General features: G+C 39.1%; 1 protein-coding gene across 2 annotated transcripts in view; it reads right to left on the minus strand.

The window, feature by feature from the left end:
* The window catches only part of Ntrk2 (neurotrophic receptor tyrosine kinase 2), a 370,633-nt gene that overhangs the window by 71,223 nt on the left and 279,268 nt on the right, over positions 1-20,142 (minus strand). For both annotated transcript variants that reach the window (XM_070035478.1, XM_070035479.1), the window contains 2 exons: positions 19,018-19,148; positions 3,078-3,250 (listed from right to left, as the gene is read on the minus strand). In XM_070035478.1, the coding sequence (XP_069891579.1) occupies positions 3,078-3,250; positions 19,018-19,148 (304 nt within the window). The remainder of the gene's footprint in view (positions 1-3,077; positions 3,251-19,017; positions 19,149-20,142) is intronic.

The following is a 20,142-nucleotide window of genomic DNA, read 5'->3' on the forward strand; positions in this document are numbered from 1 at the left end:
CTCAAGGCTAGCACTCTACCACTTGAGCCACAGCACCACTTCCAGGTTTTTTCTTTTTGCTTATGTGGTGCTGAGGAATCGAACCCAGGGCCTCAGGCATGCAAGGCAAGCACTCTACCACTGAGCCACCTTCCCAGCCCCTTGTGCTACAGTTTTTGGAAAACATTTTGGATAAGACAACTAATCTGAGTGGTGGATATGTTTCTCCTAAGGTCAGCTAGGCTTCAACCAAATTTAACTTCTTTTTCTCTTGTCATATTACATCTTACAAGACAAGGCTGGGAGAGTGGCTCGAGTGGTAAATCAGAGTGCCTGACTGGCAAGGGCAAGGACCTGAGTTAAAACCTCAGTACCGTAAAGAAAACAAATAAGCAAACAAACAGTCAAAAAATGAGTAGATCTTAGTAGACACTATGAGGAAAATGAACTATGCAACTTGCAGGCAGAGACAGGGAGGGGAACATTGTCCAAAATGAAGGTGTAACATGGTCTCCAAAAAGAAATGTATTCACAACATGACCTATGAAATGGCAGCCTCTCCGTACATCATCTTCGTAAGAACAATAAATTATATTTTAAAAAAATGAAATGAGTAGATATGACAAGACAAAGTATAAAAGCTGTCTTATCACTTATAATAAAAGCTTTGCTGAAAATGAAGAGTTGCCTCTCTCATGCTATTTAATTAGATCAACAATCTTATGGGAGAAAAAAATGTTGCTGTAGGACAATGCATTACAATTATTTCTCAATACCCTGAATTGGCTGTATAGCCCCAATCTTACCTACAATCTTCTCACACATCTGATCATAGGAAAAGCAGAGAATAGAGACCTATCCCAAGCAAGGGAGACCAAATAGTATGCACAGCCACAAGAATAGAGACAGTAAAATGATTCAGACAGCACCAACCACATGATGACATTTCTAAAAGCAGCAGTGCACAGCCCTCCTCATTCTTCTAGTCTCACTGAGACTGACTCATTACTTAAGTGGCATCATGTATGAATCTTTCCAGCAACGTGTGAAGCTATCTGGGGCTGACTTCTGTACATAGCTCTCTCTGTAGTACTCAAGAGATACAGGGGAGGAGGACAGAGAGGCCTGGGTATGGGCCTCACACCAAAGTTTCCACTCTACAGAAGTTTGGATCTTTGAGCCAAGATATAGGAGAATGTGGCTAAGATGAAGGATAATGGGGGCAACAGTTGCTGGCTCTCTCCTCTTACTACAGTCCTCAGATTTGTTCCTGAGATGTCTCTAGAGCCCCATGCATAGGCCAGCAAAAAGAAGCTCATGAAGGAAGGTGGTCAGTCTGCCTCTGGTATCTTTCCCTTTTCCCCTAAGTTATACTCTCTACCAAGTTACCACATGAAGCACACTGGCTAAGCTTTCGGAGTTGAGAGACAGCCAAATTGGAAAGAAAACAGCATATCTGCACCAGACTTGATTTAGAGAAGCTCAAAGTCAAAGTAGGTCACTGAATGCCCTCTAGGATAGAGACCCACCTAGGAGATACATGTAGCCTATGCAGTCAACCATGGAGAATCCAGACGCCCTCCAGGGGAGCCTATGTCTCCTGCCTACCACTACTTGGAGCTCTGACTCTTTAGTTCTTGATCTCACATGTACCACTCCCACTTGTGCCCTGTCTAATGCAAATAAAGGTATCACTTGATTTCCTTTGTATCAATGTAAGGGCTCTGTTTCTTTCCCTAGAATGGACATGTTCAGAATGTTCACCACCATCCTGAATTAAGACAACTCAGCTGTCCTCTCATCTTTTTGTGAAATCACCTGGTCACCATAGACTTCACCTGAGGAATCCTAGCTGCTATTTTCTGAACACTTACTGTGTGCTCTTATTCTAAGAGCCTTCTAAGCTTACTCTGGTGCCATCCCTTTCTCGCTCTGCCTGCTTGGGTACCCTGATCTGTTAGCCCTGAGTTCACATGAGCTGAGATTCAACTTCATCCCTGCTGGAGGCCAGCCTTTCCAAAGCAACTTTACCTTCCCTCAAGGGTTATCTCACTCTAAGTTGTCTCTCTTCTTACATCACCTCAGCCACCACTGAACTAAGACACATTCAGTCCAATGCTAGAAATGCAAGTTATGCTATTTTTATTTAATAATCCAATGGAAAACGAGGTGCAGTAGCTCGCACCTCTAATACTAGCTGTTCAGGAGGCAGAGATCAGAAGATTGCAATTCAAGCTAGCCTGGGTAGAAAAGTCCATGAGAATTTTTGTCTCCAATTAACCACCAAAAAGTTCAGAGTAGTGGTATAGCTTAAGTGGTAGAGCATCTTGCCTTAAATGAAAAAGCTAAAGGACAGCGCCCAGGCCCTGGGCCCAAACCCCAGCAATGGCATAAAAGGAAATAAACAGATAAATCAATAGTCATGACCCGATTTTGCATCTATCACTTTTTTCTTCTTTGCTTTCTTCTAGAGATCCTGCCTACTATGAAAGCCACTATGTTGAAGCTGTTCATCTTTGCATGACCTTGGAGTCTCAGACGCTTTCTACAGATGATTTTGCTCTTTGTGTTCTGTTCTTACCACTGTAGGACTTCTGAATTACTGGATTGTCCTTAAAATAAAGTCTAAATGACATTCTAGCAGTCTTGACCTCTTTAGCTATTTATCTACTATCTTGTTTCTGATCCATTACATAGTCTGGCAACTTTAGATTCTAGACTTTGGTACCTGAGCTCTTACAGTTTTTTGTCTTTGAACATATTCTTCTCATATTCACCAGACAAACTCTTACAGACCTTCTAAGGCCCCTTTCCAAGGTATGTCACACAATATAAAAATGTCCCAGTAATTCAGATTGAATCATTAGCATCACTTTATGTAGAGTGATCAGATAAGGAAGATAAAAGCAGTGTTATGACCTTCCCTCATCTCTGTTCCCCTCTTTAGCATATGTTACTGCAGTTATCAGGAAAGACAGTTCCAAAGAAACATCCAGTGGGCCTTTTGCCCTTCCCAGGAACTGGCTTTTGTGTGGTCTGATTTGAGACGTCCTGTTTTCTCTTCAAACCAGCTTCCCTTCACCCTTTCCTGTGTGTACCTAAGGAATTTGTTGAGGTCTCCATGCTTCATATACTCGAAGACCATGATGAGTGGGTCACCCTCCACACAGACACCATAGAACTTGACAATATGCTCATGCTGGAGATTGGTAAGCAGCTCAGCCTCGCGGTGGAAGTCCTTGCGTGCGTTGTCACTGGCATCCTTCAGTGTCTGGGGAGGAGAAGAACAGAAGGAGGAAACCAACACCTGTTAAACTGAAGACATCAGAGAGCAGGTTGCAAGCTTGGTGTTAGCGGCTCATGATGCATCTCTGGGAAGTGGTATCTGGCCAAGCATCATTGTTTTCATATTCCCTGTATCCCCTGGATTAGGTTGGATGACCCACTTAGATGCACCTCATAGTCATCTCTATCATACCACTAACTGCAATCCATTCTAACTTTGCTGATTTGCTTATCTCTGGCATAGATTACAAACTTTTTCTACCTTTGCAATGCCAGCATTAGCTACAGCACAGGAGGGTGAGATCTAAGGATCACAGTTTAAAGCCAGACCAGGCAGGAAAGTCCATGAGACTCTTATCTCCAATTAAACATCCACATAAAACAACACAACAACAACAACAACAACAACAAAAGCTGGAAGTGGAGCTGTGGCTCAAAATGGTAGAGCTCTAGCCTTGAGAGAAATAGCTCAGGGATAGCACTCAGGACCTGAGTTCAAGACCCATGACTGACAAAGAGAAGGTTGCTTCACCAATCTATCAGTGGTCCTAAGAATTCTAGAAGGAAGGATATTTATCTCATTCATTATACAAAAGATTGAGAACAGCCTAATTCCTGAGGAATTAGTATTTGCATTAATAACTGAGTAGCAATCCTGGTGGGAATACAGAGCTTTGCAGTTTATAAAACACATTTATGGGTGTGTTCTCATCGAATTAGACACACAAGCTTGTTTTACAGTCTGTGCTTTTCACTCATGGTCTGAATCAAATGATTTCCATGGTTTCTGTTCCATCTTGAAGCTCATCCGATCATCTCTGCTTATAAAACCTTTTATAAACTTGATTGTCCCTGGGATCTCAGTGTTAAACAAGAGTCCTTGTAATAACAAAAGGATGTGAGGACAGAAAAAGAAGTTTAGAGCAGTGAGGAAGATATTACACTGCTGGCTTTGAAGATAGAGGAAGGGCCCATAAACTAAGGGATGTTGGTGGCTAGAAAAGACACGGGAATGGATTCTACCTCAGAACTTCCAGAAGGACCCGCACATGATGACATTTTGACTTTTCTTAGTAAAACTGGTTTGGGACCACCAAAATTGTGTTTTAAGTCACTAAGTTTCTAATAATTTGTTGGAAAACTATTAAAAAACCAATATTCCTTGCTAACATCTACCAATATTCCAACATTCAGCTAAACAATCACATCTCTGAGAAGTGGTATCTAGCCAAGCATCATTGTTTTCACATTCCCTGTGTCCCCTGGACTAGGTTGGATGACCCACCTAGATGTACCTCATAGTCATCTCTATCATACCACTAACTGCAATGCATTCTAACTTTGCTGATTTGCTTATCTCTGGCACAGATTACAAGCTCTTTTTACCTTTGCAGGGCCAGTACAATGCAGGATACATGTTAGTTTTTATTCAGTAGATATTTGTGAATGAATGATAAAGGCAATGGATATTAAATACTGAAAGCAGAAGAGGGAATCATTTCTTCCCATGGAAGGTCAAGGATGAGGGAAATGTCTATCAGGGACGACTCCTGATGGACATGGCATGCAAGGGTGTGAATCGCTTCTCCAGAGAGACTGCAGTAGTTGTTATCAAGGTTATATTTCAGATATAAACACTAAACATTCACTATAGTTTTGTGCTGTAACAGAATGGAGGCATGATCATCCTCTATCATTTGTAGTGACTGTAAAATCCAACACTCTCCAATATCTAAGAACCCTGCCAAGTCCACATGGTCATTCCCAGGGAGCTGCTTTAACTCTGCTCTCCCTGTGGGATTGTTCTCAGCCCAGATCTCCTATAGACAGGGATGTGCACATCCACTTAGGAGCAGATCTGAGAGAGGGATAAACAGGTAAGGGATTTATTACAGCCTATTGTAAAGACTTGGCAGAGGGAAATGTCGAGCTGCTGCCTTCTCAACAGAAGCTTCATCTGTTTCACAGGATGAACCTACTGCAGAGCTGTCCTGAGGTGAGCCAGTGGGGAGATACCTTTATAAATCAGGCAGTGGATGGGGGCCACTTATAGAGGCAAGTATCATCTTGAGTAGAATTGTTGAATCTCTTTAGTGGGCAGACAGCTTAGAACTTTTCCATCAACTGATGGAGAAAGTCCTTCATTCCTGAGGTCAAGGTGTTGGGTAGTTTATCACCAAATCCATCACAAGATGAGATTTAAAGGCAAATTAATGTAAGGGCCACTTTCTACATAAGAAAATGTTAATGAAGATGCAGGATCAGCCTCATATCAGACATAAGAAGTCATATGAGTGAGGTAGAGCAAGGTTACAGAACACCACGTGTGTGTGTGTGTGTGTGTGTGTGTGTGTGTGTGTGTGTGTGTGTGTGTGTGTGTGTGTGTGTTGATACTAGGGTTTGAACTCAGTGCCTGGTTACAGTCTCTTAGATTTTTTGCTCAAGGCTGGCAGTCAGTCTATCACTTGATACTTGGGATACAACTGTACTTGTGGCCTTTTGCTGGCTAACTGGAGAAAAACATCACAGAAATTTTCTAGCTTGGGCTGGCTTTGAACTGTGATCCTCAGATCTTAGCCTCCTGCCTAGTTAAGATTATAGAGGACAGCCATCAGAACGCAGTCTCCAGCTACTATTTTCTTTCTTTCTTTCTTGTTCTTCAGAATCTAGCATTCTTCTTAACTATCTTTCGTAAGATGTAAAATTCTCTCCTCAGAGTTAACTTAACCGAAAGAGATAGAATTGTAGTTGCCATTTTCATTAGGCCAGAGACAGTGGCTCCTTAAGCCAAATTCTAGAATTGCCATTTACCATTCTCACTTTAGCAGGTGGGTTCTCAGAAGTAGCTCTACAAGCATCACTGGCTATGCTTGAAAAATGAGCGGATTTAGATCCTCACGTGCTCTGAGAGGCCATAAAGCTTTGATAGCCATTGCCATGGAAACAGCACATTTGTTCATTTAATAACAACAAAATGGACAGTAGCTAACAACTTGAGTCTGGGTCTCTGCTCCCCTGGATGTGAAGTAGACGAGCATGTCCCGTTCTCTGTCTCCTGGCTTAGTTGTATTAGAGCCAGACTAAACTTCTAGATTCTAATCTATACAATTTTTGTTAGATTGGTTTTTTGCATGAGTATGTCTTTGGTTGTTTTCATATTTGTTCCCCCACTGTATTGTTTTGCTAAACCTTTCAGTGGCAAAATAGCAGGAGAAGCAATGAGATGGAATAGTAGGAGATGGAGGCTGTTAACTTCCAGGATGGAGAACTCATGGAGAAATACCATACCTCATAGTATTGTTCACACTTGCATTGTGGTTTGGGATGTGTGTGTGTGTGTGTGTGTGAGTGTGTGTGTGTGTGTGTGTGTGTGTGTGTGTGTGTCCACTACTATCTTTGCTAATAGAATCATATCCTGTTCAATTGTATCTTTTGCTGCTTCATCCAGTGCCAAGCACCTAAAGAAACCTGACATACAAGGTCTGGGAAAAGCTTAGGTAACAGAGTGGAAAAATAAGGAAAAATGAATGATCATCTGGACCCATGTAAGGAATGGAAATGAGAGAAGGACCAGGGAGAGAAAGCAAGTTGATGAACCTGCTTCCAAGAAGGTTGAGAGGGCTGGGAAAAACACTTTCTCCTCGACAAATGGCCTCTGATCTGTTCTTCTGGTAGTTAAAATACAAATTCTCACCCAAGTGGAAGGAATTCTAACTTAGAATTAAAAGACTTAGGTTCAGATCAGGCACCTGTGGCTCATGCTTGAAATTCTAGCTACTAGGGAGGCTGAGATATGAGGATTGAGATTTGAATCCAGCCCAACAGGAAAGCTTGTGAGATTCATCTCCAAATTAACCAACAAAAAAGCCAGAAGTGGAGCTGTGGCTCAAGTGGTAGAGTGCTAGAGCAAAAGAGGCTCAGGAATAGCGCCAGGCCCTGAGTTCAAGCCCCAGGACTGGAACACACACACACACACACACACACACACACACACACACACATACACAGATTCAGGTTCAAATCCTGATTGCATCCAATCAAGCTCCAATTCTGCTTTTCTCCACTATAGAAGGAGAGCAGAAATATTTTACACTTTTCTAGGGACCCTAGAAGGATGGTAGGTGGCACTACGAGTTGGGATGCCTCTCAGGGTTTTTACTGTGTGATTTGAATTTGAAACAAGATTTCCTACATTAAGTTTGCTCACAAAAGGGTCCAGAGAGGACAAAAGATGCATGGATAATCACAAGGATCAATCCTAGGCATAGGGGGTGCCTCTGGGGAGCTTGTACCTCTCCCCGGGTATCAGTCTAAGTTCCAGGAAGTATCAATCTGTACATGGAGTCCAGCCCTTGGCTCACATTTTTTCCCCCAGAGATCTTATCTCTATGGAGAGATGTACTGGATTTGCAATACAGTCTTTGTTTTAAAGCCTTATCTTGTCTTTAACTTTGCTTTTATTTCCTGTGGAAAACGTGCTCATCATTTTAGGTCATTATTACAGGCATGAACAAATTCTGCATACCATCTTTGCACTCAAGTTTTAACTATGGAATATTGGTTCAAGAATGCTAGATTCTCACTCTCTCTCACCTCTCTCTCTCTCTCTCTCTCTCTCTCTCTCTTTCTCTCTCTCTCTCTCTCTCTCTCTCTCTCTCTCTCTCTCTCTCTCTCTCTCTTCTCTGCCTGAGAGAGACAGAAAAAGGAAGATACAGAGAGAAACAGAGATGGGGAGAGAAGAAGATGTACAGAGAAACAAAGAGAGAGAGTCACATAGATAAAGAATAGAGGGAGGAAGATAGAGAAAGAGGAAGAGCAGGAATGTGAGGGAGGAAAGAATTTCTTTCTGGGTGTACTGACCTGAAAAAGTTAACACGAATTTAGTATTTCCATGTTCCCAAAGCAAAATACAATGGAAAAGAGCCCACTCTGAGTTAGTATAATGTTAAAAGTTGTGCTTCAGTAAATTTTTGGATTTAAGGGAAGTTTTACTATTCATGGGACAAATGCATCTCACAAGCCTGGCCTCATCCTGTATGCCCATCCATTTTTGCATGTTGGGTCCCTTTGTGAAATTATGATTCAATTCTATTTTAAGAGATTCAGAAAATATGGTGGTAACAACTTGGGCAAAATCATCTTCTGAATTTGGCACAGTAAGGACAGAATTTTTCTAAGGGTGGAACCATAGCCAGACAGCAATCAGAAGTTGGAAAATCTTGCCATCAACCTTATTTATAAATATCATCTCTGTTTTAGTACCATGGCTGATTGTCGCCTTACTCAATTATACGAAGCTTGGCTAGCTTCTGAGTTCCTTGGCAATGAACAGAGGCCATGAATATGGGTGTCAGCTTACCTCCCTGACAATTCCTTCTACTCAAGTTGCATTTTGACAGGCATATTTGCCCAATCACTGAGCATTGCTATTTTCTTATTCCTACTGTCTACCTCATAGGTTCAATTCCTGATACTTCACACCTGCCATCCTTTCTTGAAGAAGTATTTCAAGGAGAAGTCTCATTCAGAGGCACAACAAGGTATTACTTTAAGTAGATATTCATTCAGAGTTGGAAAACTGGAGTGACATAAGACACAGGTCAGCACATAAATGAGAAATAATGAAGATGAAATACAAGAAAGAAGAGGCAAAAAGGGAAACCAGGATTCATCTGAAATGAAATAGTAAAAGTGTTAAGGCAAATAGGAAGCTAGTTAGGAGGCAAGAGGATTTATCTGAAATATCACTGTGATCGGATATTGTAAGTCACAAAAAAGATCATCTTTTCAAAGTATAAATTGTGTCTTTTTATTACACTGATCTTAAATTTATATCATGCATTAGAGACCCTATGAGCAGAATTTCTTCATTAATATGAAAGACAAAATATAGAAGATATTAGAACTTCCTATGGCCAGTCTACAGCAGATTGTTTAAAATTTGGAAATGAATAAACTCTCAAACTGAGAGTTTGAGAAAGTATTAATTTGCCAGAGTTTGTCTGGGTCAGGATCATTTGGTTCACATCTCTTGATGCCTTCTAAGTACATACTTTCCAAGATGCCTGTCATCAGCCACATGTCACTAACTATCACTTGAACTGTGGATTTTTCCAAACTAAGATGTACATCGGTTGAAAATTACACACCAGATTTTAGAAACTGGATATGAACAAAAATCATTAGAATCTCATTAATATTTTATATTAATAATATTTTGAAATGATGTTATAGATATGTTAAACAAAATAAGCTACATGAATAAGTTTCATCTGTTTCTTTTTACTTTCTTAATATACATACTAGAAAATTCAATATTATAAATATGGCTTAGGTTTATGGTTCATATTATCTTTTTATTGGATAGGGCTATTTTACAAAAGCCACTTCTGTAGGCTATGAATAGGTAAACCTGTCTGGAAAAGGTTGGAAACTATTCTAAAATATAAGGTTGAAATAGAACTAAGGCAGACATCTTTCTTATGGGGTTGTTACAGGCAATGATTGACCAAGCATTTAGAATAAACCTGAGTCAAAATCTTTCTGATAGTTTCTTCCCTAAAAGCAAATGCAGAAGGAATATCTATCAGTTCATCAAGTGAACTTTGGAAGAATATGTTTTAATGAACATGGAGAAAGAAATAACTTGATAGGAATAAAATCTTAGCAAGTATAATGCAATATACTTGCAATAGCTCCCAGCATCTCTAGAAAAAGAAAAACTAAGTAAATTGCATGAAGATGATAATAATCAAAGGCACTAAAATGGTTCTGTCTCTGTGCTGGAAGTTAATACCATGTGTATGTCAACTCAGTTAATTGTGTGTAACTGGCCTTTGAAAGGAATTTAATTATGTACCAAGTGACAGTCTCAAATACAAGATTCATAGCCAGGGTGTTGATTGCTACTATCTTTATGCTCACAGCCGTGCTGGCTCTTAGGGCTCAGCTCTAACAAGTCGACCACCCAAAGGGAAACATGAAGGGAAGTTCTAATTCATGCACTTTAAAATACTTGCAGTAATTTGGTGGATAAAATTGATGGCTTAAGCTTGCATATTACATCAAGATGCACGCTAGAAAAATGTTAAGTCTTTGGAAAACAGGAAACTAATTTCTAATGAATATTGTATTAGAGAAATTGTGAGTAGAAAGAAAAAATCAGAAGTTGATCTCTAGTGTGGACAACTGAAACATTTTTATAAGTTTTAAATGTATTGGCAAGAAGTTGTCTGTTTCATTAGACAATGAAGATGCCTATAGTCCAGGATACTGACTTGATTATGGATCAGTCAATCATGTTAAAGTAAATTAAAAGGAGTACAATCATTTCAGTACATATGTCCCAAAGATACAAAGGTCTGAAACACATCCTCAAGCTATGTTTAATGCAGGAAAGTTCTCCTTGAGCTGAACAGACTCCAACCCTGGTGATCAATATTCTATTTTGGTTTTTGTTTACTAGAAAAAAAATGAGATAAACCAGCAAAGGGGCTCACCAAAGAGATAAATGAGACAGAAAACAGATCCATGATCAAAGGTTAAAAGTTGAAGTTACTGAGAAAGGAATATGAATGAAGCAGCTTAATTTTTGGGGCCTAACTAATCCATGTGTGGGAGGGAATCCTACAAGAAAGGACCACACACACACACACACACACACACACACACACACACACACACACACACAAACACATGGGAATACTGCACCCACACTCAAAGAACAAAAGAAATCTATTAAACAATACGTGAACAATAACGATGATCAAGTCTTTTCACAAAATATCATTATATGTTCTACAATTTTGCTTCAAGAACCTTGTAAAGGTAGAATCAATAATCAGTGCTTTCACAGTATTCACTCTGCTAAATACACAAACTACTTTTAGAGCAATATTGATGAATTTAAAATGTTTCTAAATACACTCTTCTTTTTTTCAATTTCCATTTTGTAGACACAAGCATTTCATGTGTTGGTGTAAAATGGAAAAGTTTAAAGTAAGCACAGGGACAGGGAGGAACTCTAGAAAGAATCTAGATAAACAAACTAAGTTGCTGATTTGCATTTGGGAGAAAGAAGGAAAGAAAAGAACCAGCATCTTAGAAATAAACTTGCTGAGGTAGAGCAGTAGACACAGTGAACTCTTGTTATTTGCTCATGTATGAATTTTTTTTCTGTACTATTCTATAATTGGAGAGAATGCCCTTCCCTTTTCAGTCTCATATATAGTCTGAGATATGTGCCTTCTGCTTAGTTATTTTCTTGACGGTGGAATCTTCAATACCATATGACCACCTTGGATGACTGGATTGAAGACAGGTGGCCCAGCATGAAGTTACAGATGACCCACTGGGACAATTGGAGCCACCGTATTTCCCTTGTTGAGAAATCAGAATCTGAGTCATAGAGACAGTGTGAGCAGTAGTTGGTGTGGAAGGAACAGCCAAATATTAGGAAAATAGCAGACTCAAGAGACAGCTGCAATACATTAGCAGGAAAGCCCAGAGGATAATCCCTAGGGTTTCCTGCCAAGAAAATAAACAAGAGATACCACAAGGGCTATCTCAGATCCCAAATGAGCGTTTAGATTCCAACTATTCTAGACACAGTGAGATCAAGCTACCCTTCAGTTGCTTGGGAGTTGGTAAATCTTTCCTTTTTTCTGTCAGATATCTTTCCCCATGCTTTAGTCTGTGATATCTCGAATATTCTTGCAGGGAGTTAATACTTGTATATATCTGGGCCATGTGTGTTGAGTAGAACTGTTCTAATCTTCCATTTCTAGAGGTAGGCATGGAGCCCAGATCTGGAATCAGAATATTTCAGTCTTCTGACTATAGAGCACAGTGATGAAACCCATCACAAACCAATAGAATTCAAATCTTGCAATTTTATCTAATGATTGGGAAATATGGCTCTTTATCTTTTGGGTTTCAAAGATGAAAGTCTAGTATGTATGCATGCCTTTATATATGGATGAAACTATAGTTTGAACTCAGGACCTTAAACCTGCTATAATTGACCAATTAAATAAATCCTCTAACATTATTATTATTATTATTATTATTTTGCCGGTCGGGGGCCTGAACTCTGGGCCTGGGCACTGTCTCTGAGCTCTTTAGCTCTAGGCTAGCACTCTACCACTTGAGCCACAGTACCACTTCTGGCTTTTTCTGCTTATGTGGTACTAAGGAATCGAACCCAGGGCCTTATACATGCAAAGCAAGCACTCTACCATTAAGCCAATTTTGTAGCCTCCAACATTACTTGTTTGCTGATTATATTGGAGATAGTGTCTTGTGGACTTCTATGCCCAGGCTCTCTTTGTAACTGCAATCCTGCTAATCTCAGCTTCCTGATTAGCTAGGATTACAGACATGAGCCACTGGTGCCTGGCTTCAAGATAAAAGTCTTTTCCATAGTGTGGATAGAATTTTCTGTGAATGAAGCCAATATAGAAGATACAGAGTCAAGCAATAAAAATATAAGCAAAAAAGAAAGAGAAAAAGGCAGAGTGAGAAAGTGGGAGAGAGCGAGAAAGAGACAGAGAGACAGAGACAGAGATAGAGAACTGTTAATTCTCTAGATCCAACAGTGCCTACAGCTAGGATAAGAGTGGCTAGAATTTCAAGTAAGGTAGATTTCTAGGAGCTAATAAATTTTCTTTTGTGTTCAAACTAATTTGAGTTGGGTTTCTAATAAACATTATATTATTCTTTTCAGGAAAGCTGATTATGAGGTTTTGCTGGCATTTCCCTGAGGTCAAAACTCTCCCTCAGGAATCAGTTTTTCCTATTTCCACTTATTCCCTTGAATTAAATTTCTACTTGGGAAAATATGAAAGTGCTTCTCATCCTTGCATACAAATAAGCATAACTAACATACTTCTTTATATTATTTGATCAGTGACATTGTGTTGAATTTCCTCAATTTGGTTTGCCAGAGCATATGTAAAATTCAATAAGTGAAAATGTGGTGTACAATGAACACTGGATTGACTTTGAGTCCCAGTTCTGACAGCAAATGACCTCATTTGAGGTATATCACCTTGCACGGGTCAGTAATGTCTGGATTCCTGTTTTCATATTGGCAAAATCTGGACACTGAGCTAAAGATGATAAGTACCTATATCTATGTAGTTACTCAATCATTAAAAAAAAATTATTTCTTACTTAGCTGGGTGTTGAGGGCTCACACCTATAATCCTAGCTACTCAGGAGGCTGAGATATGAGGATCACTGTTCAAAGCCAGCCCAGGCAGGAAAATCTGTGAGACTCCTTTCTCCAATTAACCATCAAAAAAAAATGGAGGTGGAGCTGTGGTCCCAGTGGTTGAGCACTAGCCCTGAGCAAGAAACAAAACAAAACCAAAAAACGCCCAGGAACAATGCCCAGGACTTGAGCTCAAGACCTAAGACCAGCACCAAACAAAGAAAGGAAAATAAAATAAACTAATGGAATAAAGGGTAAACTAATTCAGCAGTGATACTCACTAGACATTATGTGGAAAATGAACTATACAACTTGGGGGGGAGGGGTTCAGGAGGGAAAAATTGGGGGGAAATGAGGGAAGAGGTGACATTATTGGAAAAGAAATGTACTCATTATCTTACCTCTGTAACTGTAACCCCTCTGTACATCACCTTTACAATAAAAATAAATTTAAAAAGAAAAATATTTCTAGCATATTAAAATTGAACTATGAAAATTTAAGGTAGGAATGGGGGAGGGGGAGGAGGAAATGTCGGAGAAGGATGGAAGGGGTGGCATTGATCAAAATGTGTTGTACTCATAATCTGATATATAAAATTTGTAGCTTCTTTGTACAACTGCTTACTAAAAATATTTTAATATAATCCTCCTCATAATTTCTTTCAGCTATGACTATTGATAAAATCATTTTCTTGCCTAGAAATGCCAATAGCCAACTCTTTTACCCTATTAAAAGACTATTATTTCTATGATCAGCATGTTCATCCATTTATCCATCATCCATCATCCCTTCAATCATTCAACAAGCTTTTATTGCATGTTACCACATATTAGGCTGTACTAAAAGGCAAGACTCTCACCCTGGAGAATATACCATTCTAAAAGAGAAGACAGACTTTCAGTGTCCTTCATTAACTATCCCACACATACATATATACTTTGAAAACCTTGACAAATGCATAAAGAACAAATGCAAATACCTTTAAAGGCATATAACATGGAGGTCTGATGTCGTTGGACGGACAAGCAAAGGGAAGTCATCTAAAGAAGCAACTTGAGCTGAGAACTGGCAGGTGAGCTCTCATCCAGTTGCCTGGACCAGTGGGCTAAGTGAAGGCCATCTACCAGGGGAACAGCAATAACATGCTAGGTCCTGCTTTGGACCTGTCTCTTGCTGAGGAGTTACCAGTTAACTTTTCCAAACCCCTTAGTGGAGAAAAATACCACTATTTCCTCTTTTGGCAAAAAGGAATTCAGAAACATGAAAAGTAAGCTTTAAAAGTTGAATCCCAAAGAAAATGCTGAATTCAGATATTGCCATTTTAAATTTTGTCAAGGTAGAAGTTAAAGAAGCATCATAAATTTCTTTAAATTACGCCTTGGGATAGTTATTTCACTTCCCTGGGTCTTAGCTCTCTCTCTCTCTCTCTCTCTCTCTCTCTCTCTCTCTCTCTCTCTCTCTCTCTCTCTCTCTCTCTCTCTCTCTCTCTCTCTCTCTCTCTCTCTCTCAGAAACATACCTGTGTGAGTGGTATAAGGGAAGAGAGGCCATAAATCCTACTAAACAGACAGCATATATATATACATATATATCATATATATCAATATCAATCTGTCTATCTATCTATAACACAACTAAAATCAGCTTGCATTCATACATAGCACAAGGAAATGTTGTCAGAATTGTAGCTATTGAAATGCAGGCAGCATGGAGCCAAAAATAGCTAATGCATCCACAGTTAATGCAGGGAAACTTCAATGAAGCGTTTCCTTGGTAATTGAGTAACTTAAAGGTAAAGGAACTCGGTTGATCAAAGACTGATTTCTCTGCTTTTCATTCTTTCCATAGGTAGCTTCATTTCTAATTCAGTGTTAATGGGAGGGAATGGCTGACAAATCCATTTCACTGAAAAAAAACAAATGTCCTCATATATATATATGTATACATATATACATATATATTTAAATACATACATATATATATATATATATATATATATATATATATGTTTAAAAGGGAAATCCAGTTGAAACCAAACAAGCAAAACCTCTAGTGGGAGAAGAATGCTCCAGCCCCTGTGTATCCTTGAAAGTCCACAATGCCTTGGAACCATTTCCATCTTATCCCAAGTTCTTAAATCATTTGGGAGAATTAACACCATAATTTACAGCAATCTGACATCTGTCAATCTGAATCCAAAACTCTGGGTTTCAAACCAAAGTCAGCTCTTCCTTAGAGAAGGAAAAAAGGACAATAGCTGCTATTTCTTAGCATGCATAATCAATGCTGCAGGAGTTGCTAGGCAACAGCAGAAAGGCTGTCAAACATCCCTGGATGCCTCCAATGGAAGAGGAGAAACCCAACATCCACTCTGCAGTGGTGAGAGACTGAGCAGAAAGCGGTGTTCAGTTTTTTCATTCCTTAAATATGTGTGTTTATTGTGGTCAGGGCTGAACTACAGACATTTTCCTCCCAAGGTCCTTTAATTTTTGAAAAAAACTTTCAACTGGCCCAGAGCCTTGAAAATGAACATATTGGACTGGAGAGAGGGAGTTCTGTGAAAGATCCATGTGTGTGTCTGGTCCATTTCACCATGGACCTCATGGAATATTCAAATTATCATGAGTGTGGATGAACTCAGAACCTCTGAATTACAGAGGCTATCTTCTAAAATGGGTATCTTCTGGGAAGCGTGAGTTATTCTAGTTACCATCAGCAAAATCTCTGATTTCAATAAACATTCATACTCAAGGTCAACAGGATGAGAATTCTTGGATTTGAAGCCATGCAGTTAGTGTGAATTTCCACTTTGCAGACTCTTTGTCTATTCTATCCAGGATAACATGTTTACTTGAATTTCAAAGCGACTAAAAAAGGATGTCAAGATTTGATTAAGAATCTAATGCTTTATTTCCTTCCTTCCCTCCTTCTTTCCTTCCTTCCTTCCCTCTTCCCTCCCTCCCTCCCTCCCTCCCTTCCTTCCTTCCTTCCTTCCTTCCTTCCTTCCTTCCTTCCTTCCTTCCTTCCTTCCTTCCTTCCTTCCTTCCTTCTTTTCTTTCTTTCTGCAGCATTATTGTTTCAAAACACTTACCATTGACCACTAATTTATAAAATCTTATTTGGCAAAGCTAGGATGGATATAAAAACTAGGCATTGGGTATGGTTAAATGTAGGATTACAACTGCAGTTGGGATTTAAAATAAGAGAATCTCCATGACAATTATGATTGGGAGATAGAACTAAACAGAAGAACAAGTAGGAGGGAGCAAGTAGGAAGAATGGCAACTTCGTGTGTGTGTGTGTGTGTGTGTGTGTGTGTGTGTGTGTGTGTGTGTGTGTGTGTGTGTGTGTGTGTGTGTGTGTGTGTGTGTGTGTGTGTATGCTGGTTCTAGGGCTTGAGCTTGAACTCAGAACCTATGAATTGTCCCTCTGCTTTTTCACTCAAGGCTGGCACACCGTCACTTGAGTCACACATTCACTTTCAGCTTTTTGTTGGTTAATTGGAGACAAGAATCTGATGTACTTTCCTGCCTAAGCTGCCTAACCGTGATCCTCAGATCTCAGACTTAAAATCAGCTAAGATAATATTATGAACCAGTGGAGCCTATCAACTCTTGTTTTTAAAGACTGGCTCAGAAACTAGGAGATAAATGTTGTCACCCTTCATTGTTAGTAATATAAGCTCAGCAGGTCTGTTTTAGCATTTTTGTCAGATGGAAATTGAACATAAAGATTGAAGATGCCTTAGATTTAGTTGGCAACATCTTCTCCTTAAGAGAATTTCCAGAAATACAGAGAAATAGGCAAAGAATAAGGAATAGCACTAAGATGAAAGTCTAAACTCACAGAGAAACTCGTTGGAACATTCTCTATACCTATCTGAGGTGTCTCAGCTACTCTCACACTGTAATCTAGAATTCTCTAGTCTTCCAGAAATTTCTAACACTTAATGAGTCATACTTGGGCCATGATGAAGTGAATTCAGAGTCCGAAAGCTTGATTTTTGCTTCCGGGCTGACCTCTAAACTAGGAACCCAGGGTCATTATTTTCTATGTCTACAATACATGCTAGACCTGGACTAGAGTCTATCAATTTGTATACATAAAACCACTTTGATCTCATTTATCAAAATGTGATATAAAAGAACAGATGAAGAAAGCAAAGATTGTAAATATAGCACTGCTAATTGTTTTGGATATTGTGTACTGAAAAAATAACAATAATCAAACATTTCCAGTAAATAAAAGAAGAAATAATTGCAATAGCGGAAACTGAACATTTCCAGCATCAGTGTGGGAATCTCACTTTGACCTCATCACTTGCAAAGATCTCGCTTGTTCTTCTCCTTCTCTTTCTCCATCTCCCATCTATTTCTCCATAGTGAGGGCAGGGTATTCATGTGATTTATCATCTCTAGAAAAGTCTAGGCTTTATTTTTCAAAAAATGTAGCTCATAAGTACCTTCTCTACCATTTGAGTTAGTTTCTTTCAAGTGACAAAGAAAGAAAACATATAGTTTTATTCCTACTTGGATGAACTTCCATGAAACTATTAAACTTGCAAGGGTAAGTACAAAAGTAATTTTATCTCTTTTCTTGGTTGTTCATATGTAAATACTTAGTTAACTTAGTGCTAAGTACAGCAAGAGTGGAACATGCATCTGAGTTTTAAAGAAATATCATTCATGAATGGTACCTTTTTGACAGGCATAAAATACAATGAAAAAAATTGCATATAAAGCCAAAAAATTAAACTTTCTTGGATAGTCTTGCCACTATTTATTTCATGACCTATTTCATTTTATAATCTTCTTTTTTTTAAGTGCTTAACATATATTGCAAAGTCCTTTGTGCTGGTTTTGTTAAACCTTTTGTGTTAGAAAGCTTTGTTAAACCTTGTATGTTAGAAAATGACAATTTTCTTTCTTTCAGTGTTATTGTTTATCTTAAAGAAAAACAGCTTTCCTTTTTGAATTCATGGGAACATGTAGGAGGAAGCTTATGTCTGCTAGAGTGGTAGAATCCTCAGAAAATGATATCCTACCTGTGATATATGTCTATATATGTACATATATATATATATATATATAATCTTAAATCTCTAGAAACATTTGAGAGGGACAGATAAGGCCTAATACTCAGTGTAATAGAGACTAAGAGGAACACAAAGTCAACATGTCTACCTTCTATTGGACAACAAGCCCCAGCTGGTAGTATCACAAACCCCAAGCAATCTAAGAAAACATGTTTGACTCTCCAAGATTTCACTGTGGAATGGTTTGCCCCTCTTTGTTAGAAAAGTAGTGCAGAGTTAACTCCATCATTTGGACTGGCTGGCTGTTCCTGAGTACCTCTGACAGTGAAATGTACTTCCAGTATCCTTTGGGCTGTACATTAAGGTAAATGTGCAGGAATTAAACACATCGCCATAGCAATATATTTTACTCCTGAATTGGACACTAAGATACCACAAAAGAAAGTGGAACTTCCACACATGAATGTGGCCACGGATCAGGAGACATTCTCAAATGTTCTCTTACCTTCACTGCCACCAAGATCTTATCCTGCTCAGGACAGAGGTTATAGCATTCAGCTAGGAAAACTTTTCCAAAGGCTCCTTCGCCTAGCTCCCTTTTCAGAACAATGTTATGTCTCTTGATGTGCTGAACAACTGCAAAACAAAGACAGAATAAAAATTGGAATTGAAGCATGCGGAGGTGAATTCAAAATATGGGAAGGGCTGGGTGCTTCTTGATTAAGCCTATAATTGTAGCTACTCAGGAGGCTGAGATCTGGAGGATCAAAGTTCAAAGTCAGTCCATGAGATTCTTATCTCCAAAACCACCAAAAAGCCAGAAGTATGACTGTGGCTCAAATAGTAGAGCATTAGCCTTAAGCAAAAAAGCTAAAGAACAGCACCCAGGTCCTGTGTTCAAGCTCCAGTACTGCACAAAAGCAATAAATGAAGGTGAGAGATCAACAGGCTATACCTTGAGCTTTCAGGCACAAGAGTTTCTCCTTTATAGAGTGAACTAAAGAAGAACATTGTCTGTCCCTACAGCCTATCCCAAAGAGCTACCTGGAGGTTTCATGAGGTTTTAGTTGTTGCTTTTGATAAACCTAAGGCCAAGACCCATCAGTAGGCTGAAAAATAGCATTTATGAACTTCATAGACAAGCAGAGGGAAGAAATGAGAAAGGAATTAACATTAGTGTCACCTTCTTATAAGTCAATATACTTTGCATATATTTGTAATGGGAAAAGTATCTCTGATCCTAATACATATATAGGTTCAGGGGAAAATGAGGCAAGCTTGGTTGGTAATTGCAGCTGTAGTTTCACTGTGGTTTTAGGCTTTTAGTGACCTAAGCTAGACGATGAGCCTCAGTGAAGGTTTCTTTTTAGATAAGACTTACCTAGCCTCTTTCCTATCTTAGCTCTCAAAAGCCAAGAACAGGCAAGAATAAATGAATCCAGTGAAGAGGGAATATCTTCTCCCATAACATAGAATAAAACTGACCAAAATCAGTCATATGTCCTCTTAAAAAATAAGGTAGGAGATATCTCCAATGATGGCAGAAAGGCAGTACCCAGAGTGTCAGATCTAATAAAGAAGCCAAAAGGAGGCTGTGGGACACAGTGCTTCACCACTCTGTCAAATCTCT

This window comes from Dipodomys merriami, unplaced genomic scaffold, assembly GCF_024711535.1.
Source record: "Dipodomys merriami isolate MVZ:Mamm:240054 unplaced genomic scaffold, mDipMer1.0.p SCAF_26, whole genome shotgun sequence".
NCBI lineage: Eukaryota > Metazoa > Chordata > Mammalia > Rodentia > Heteromyidae > Dipodomys > Dipodomys merriami.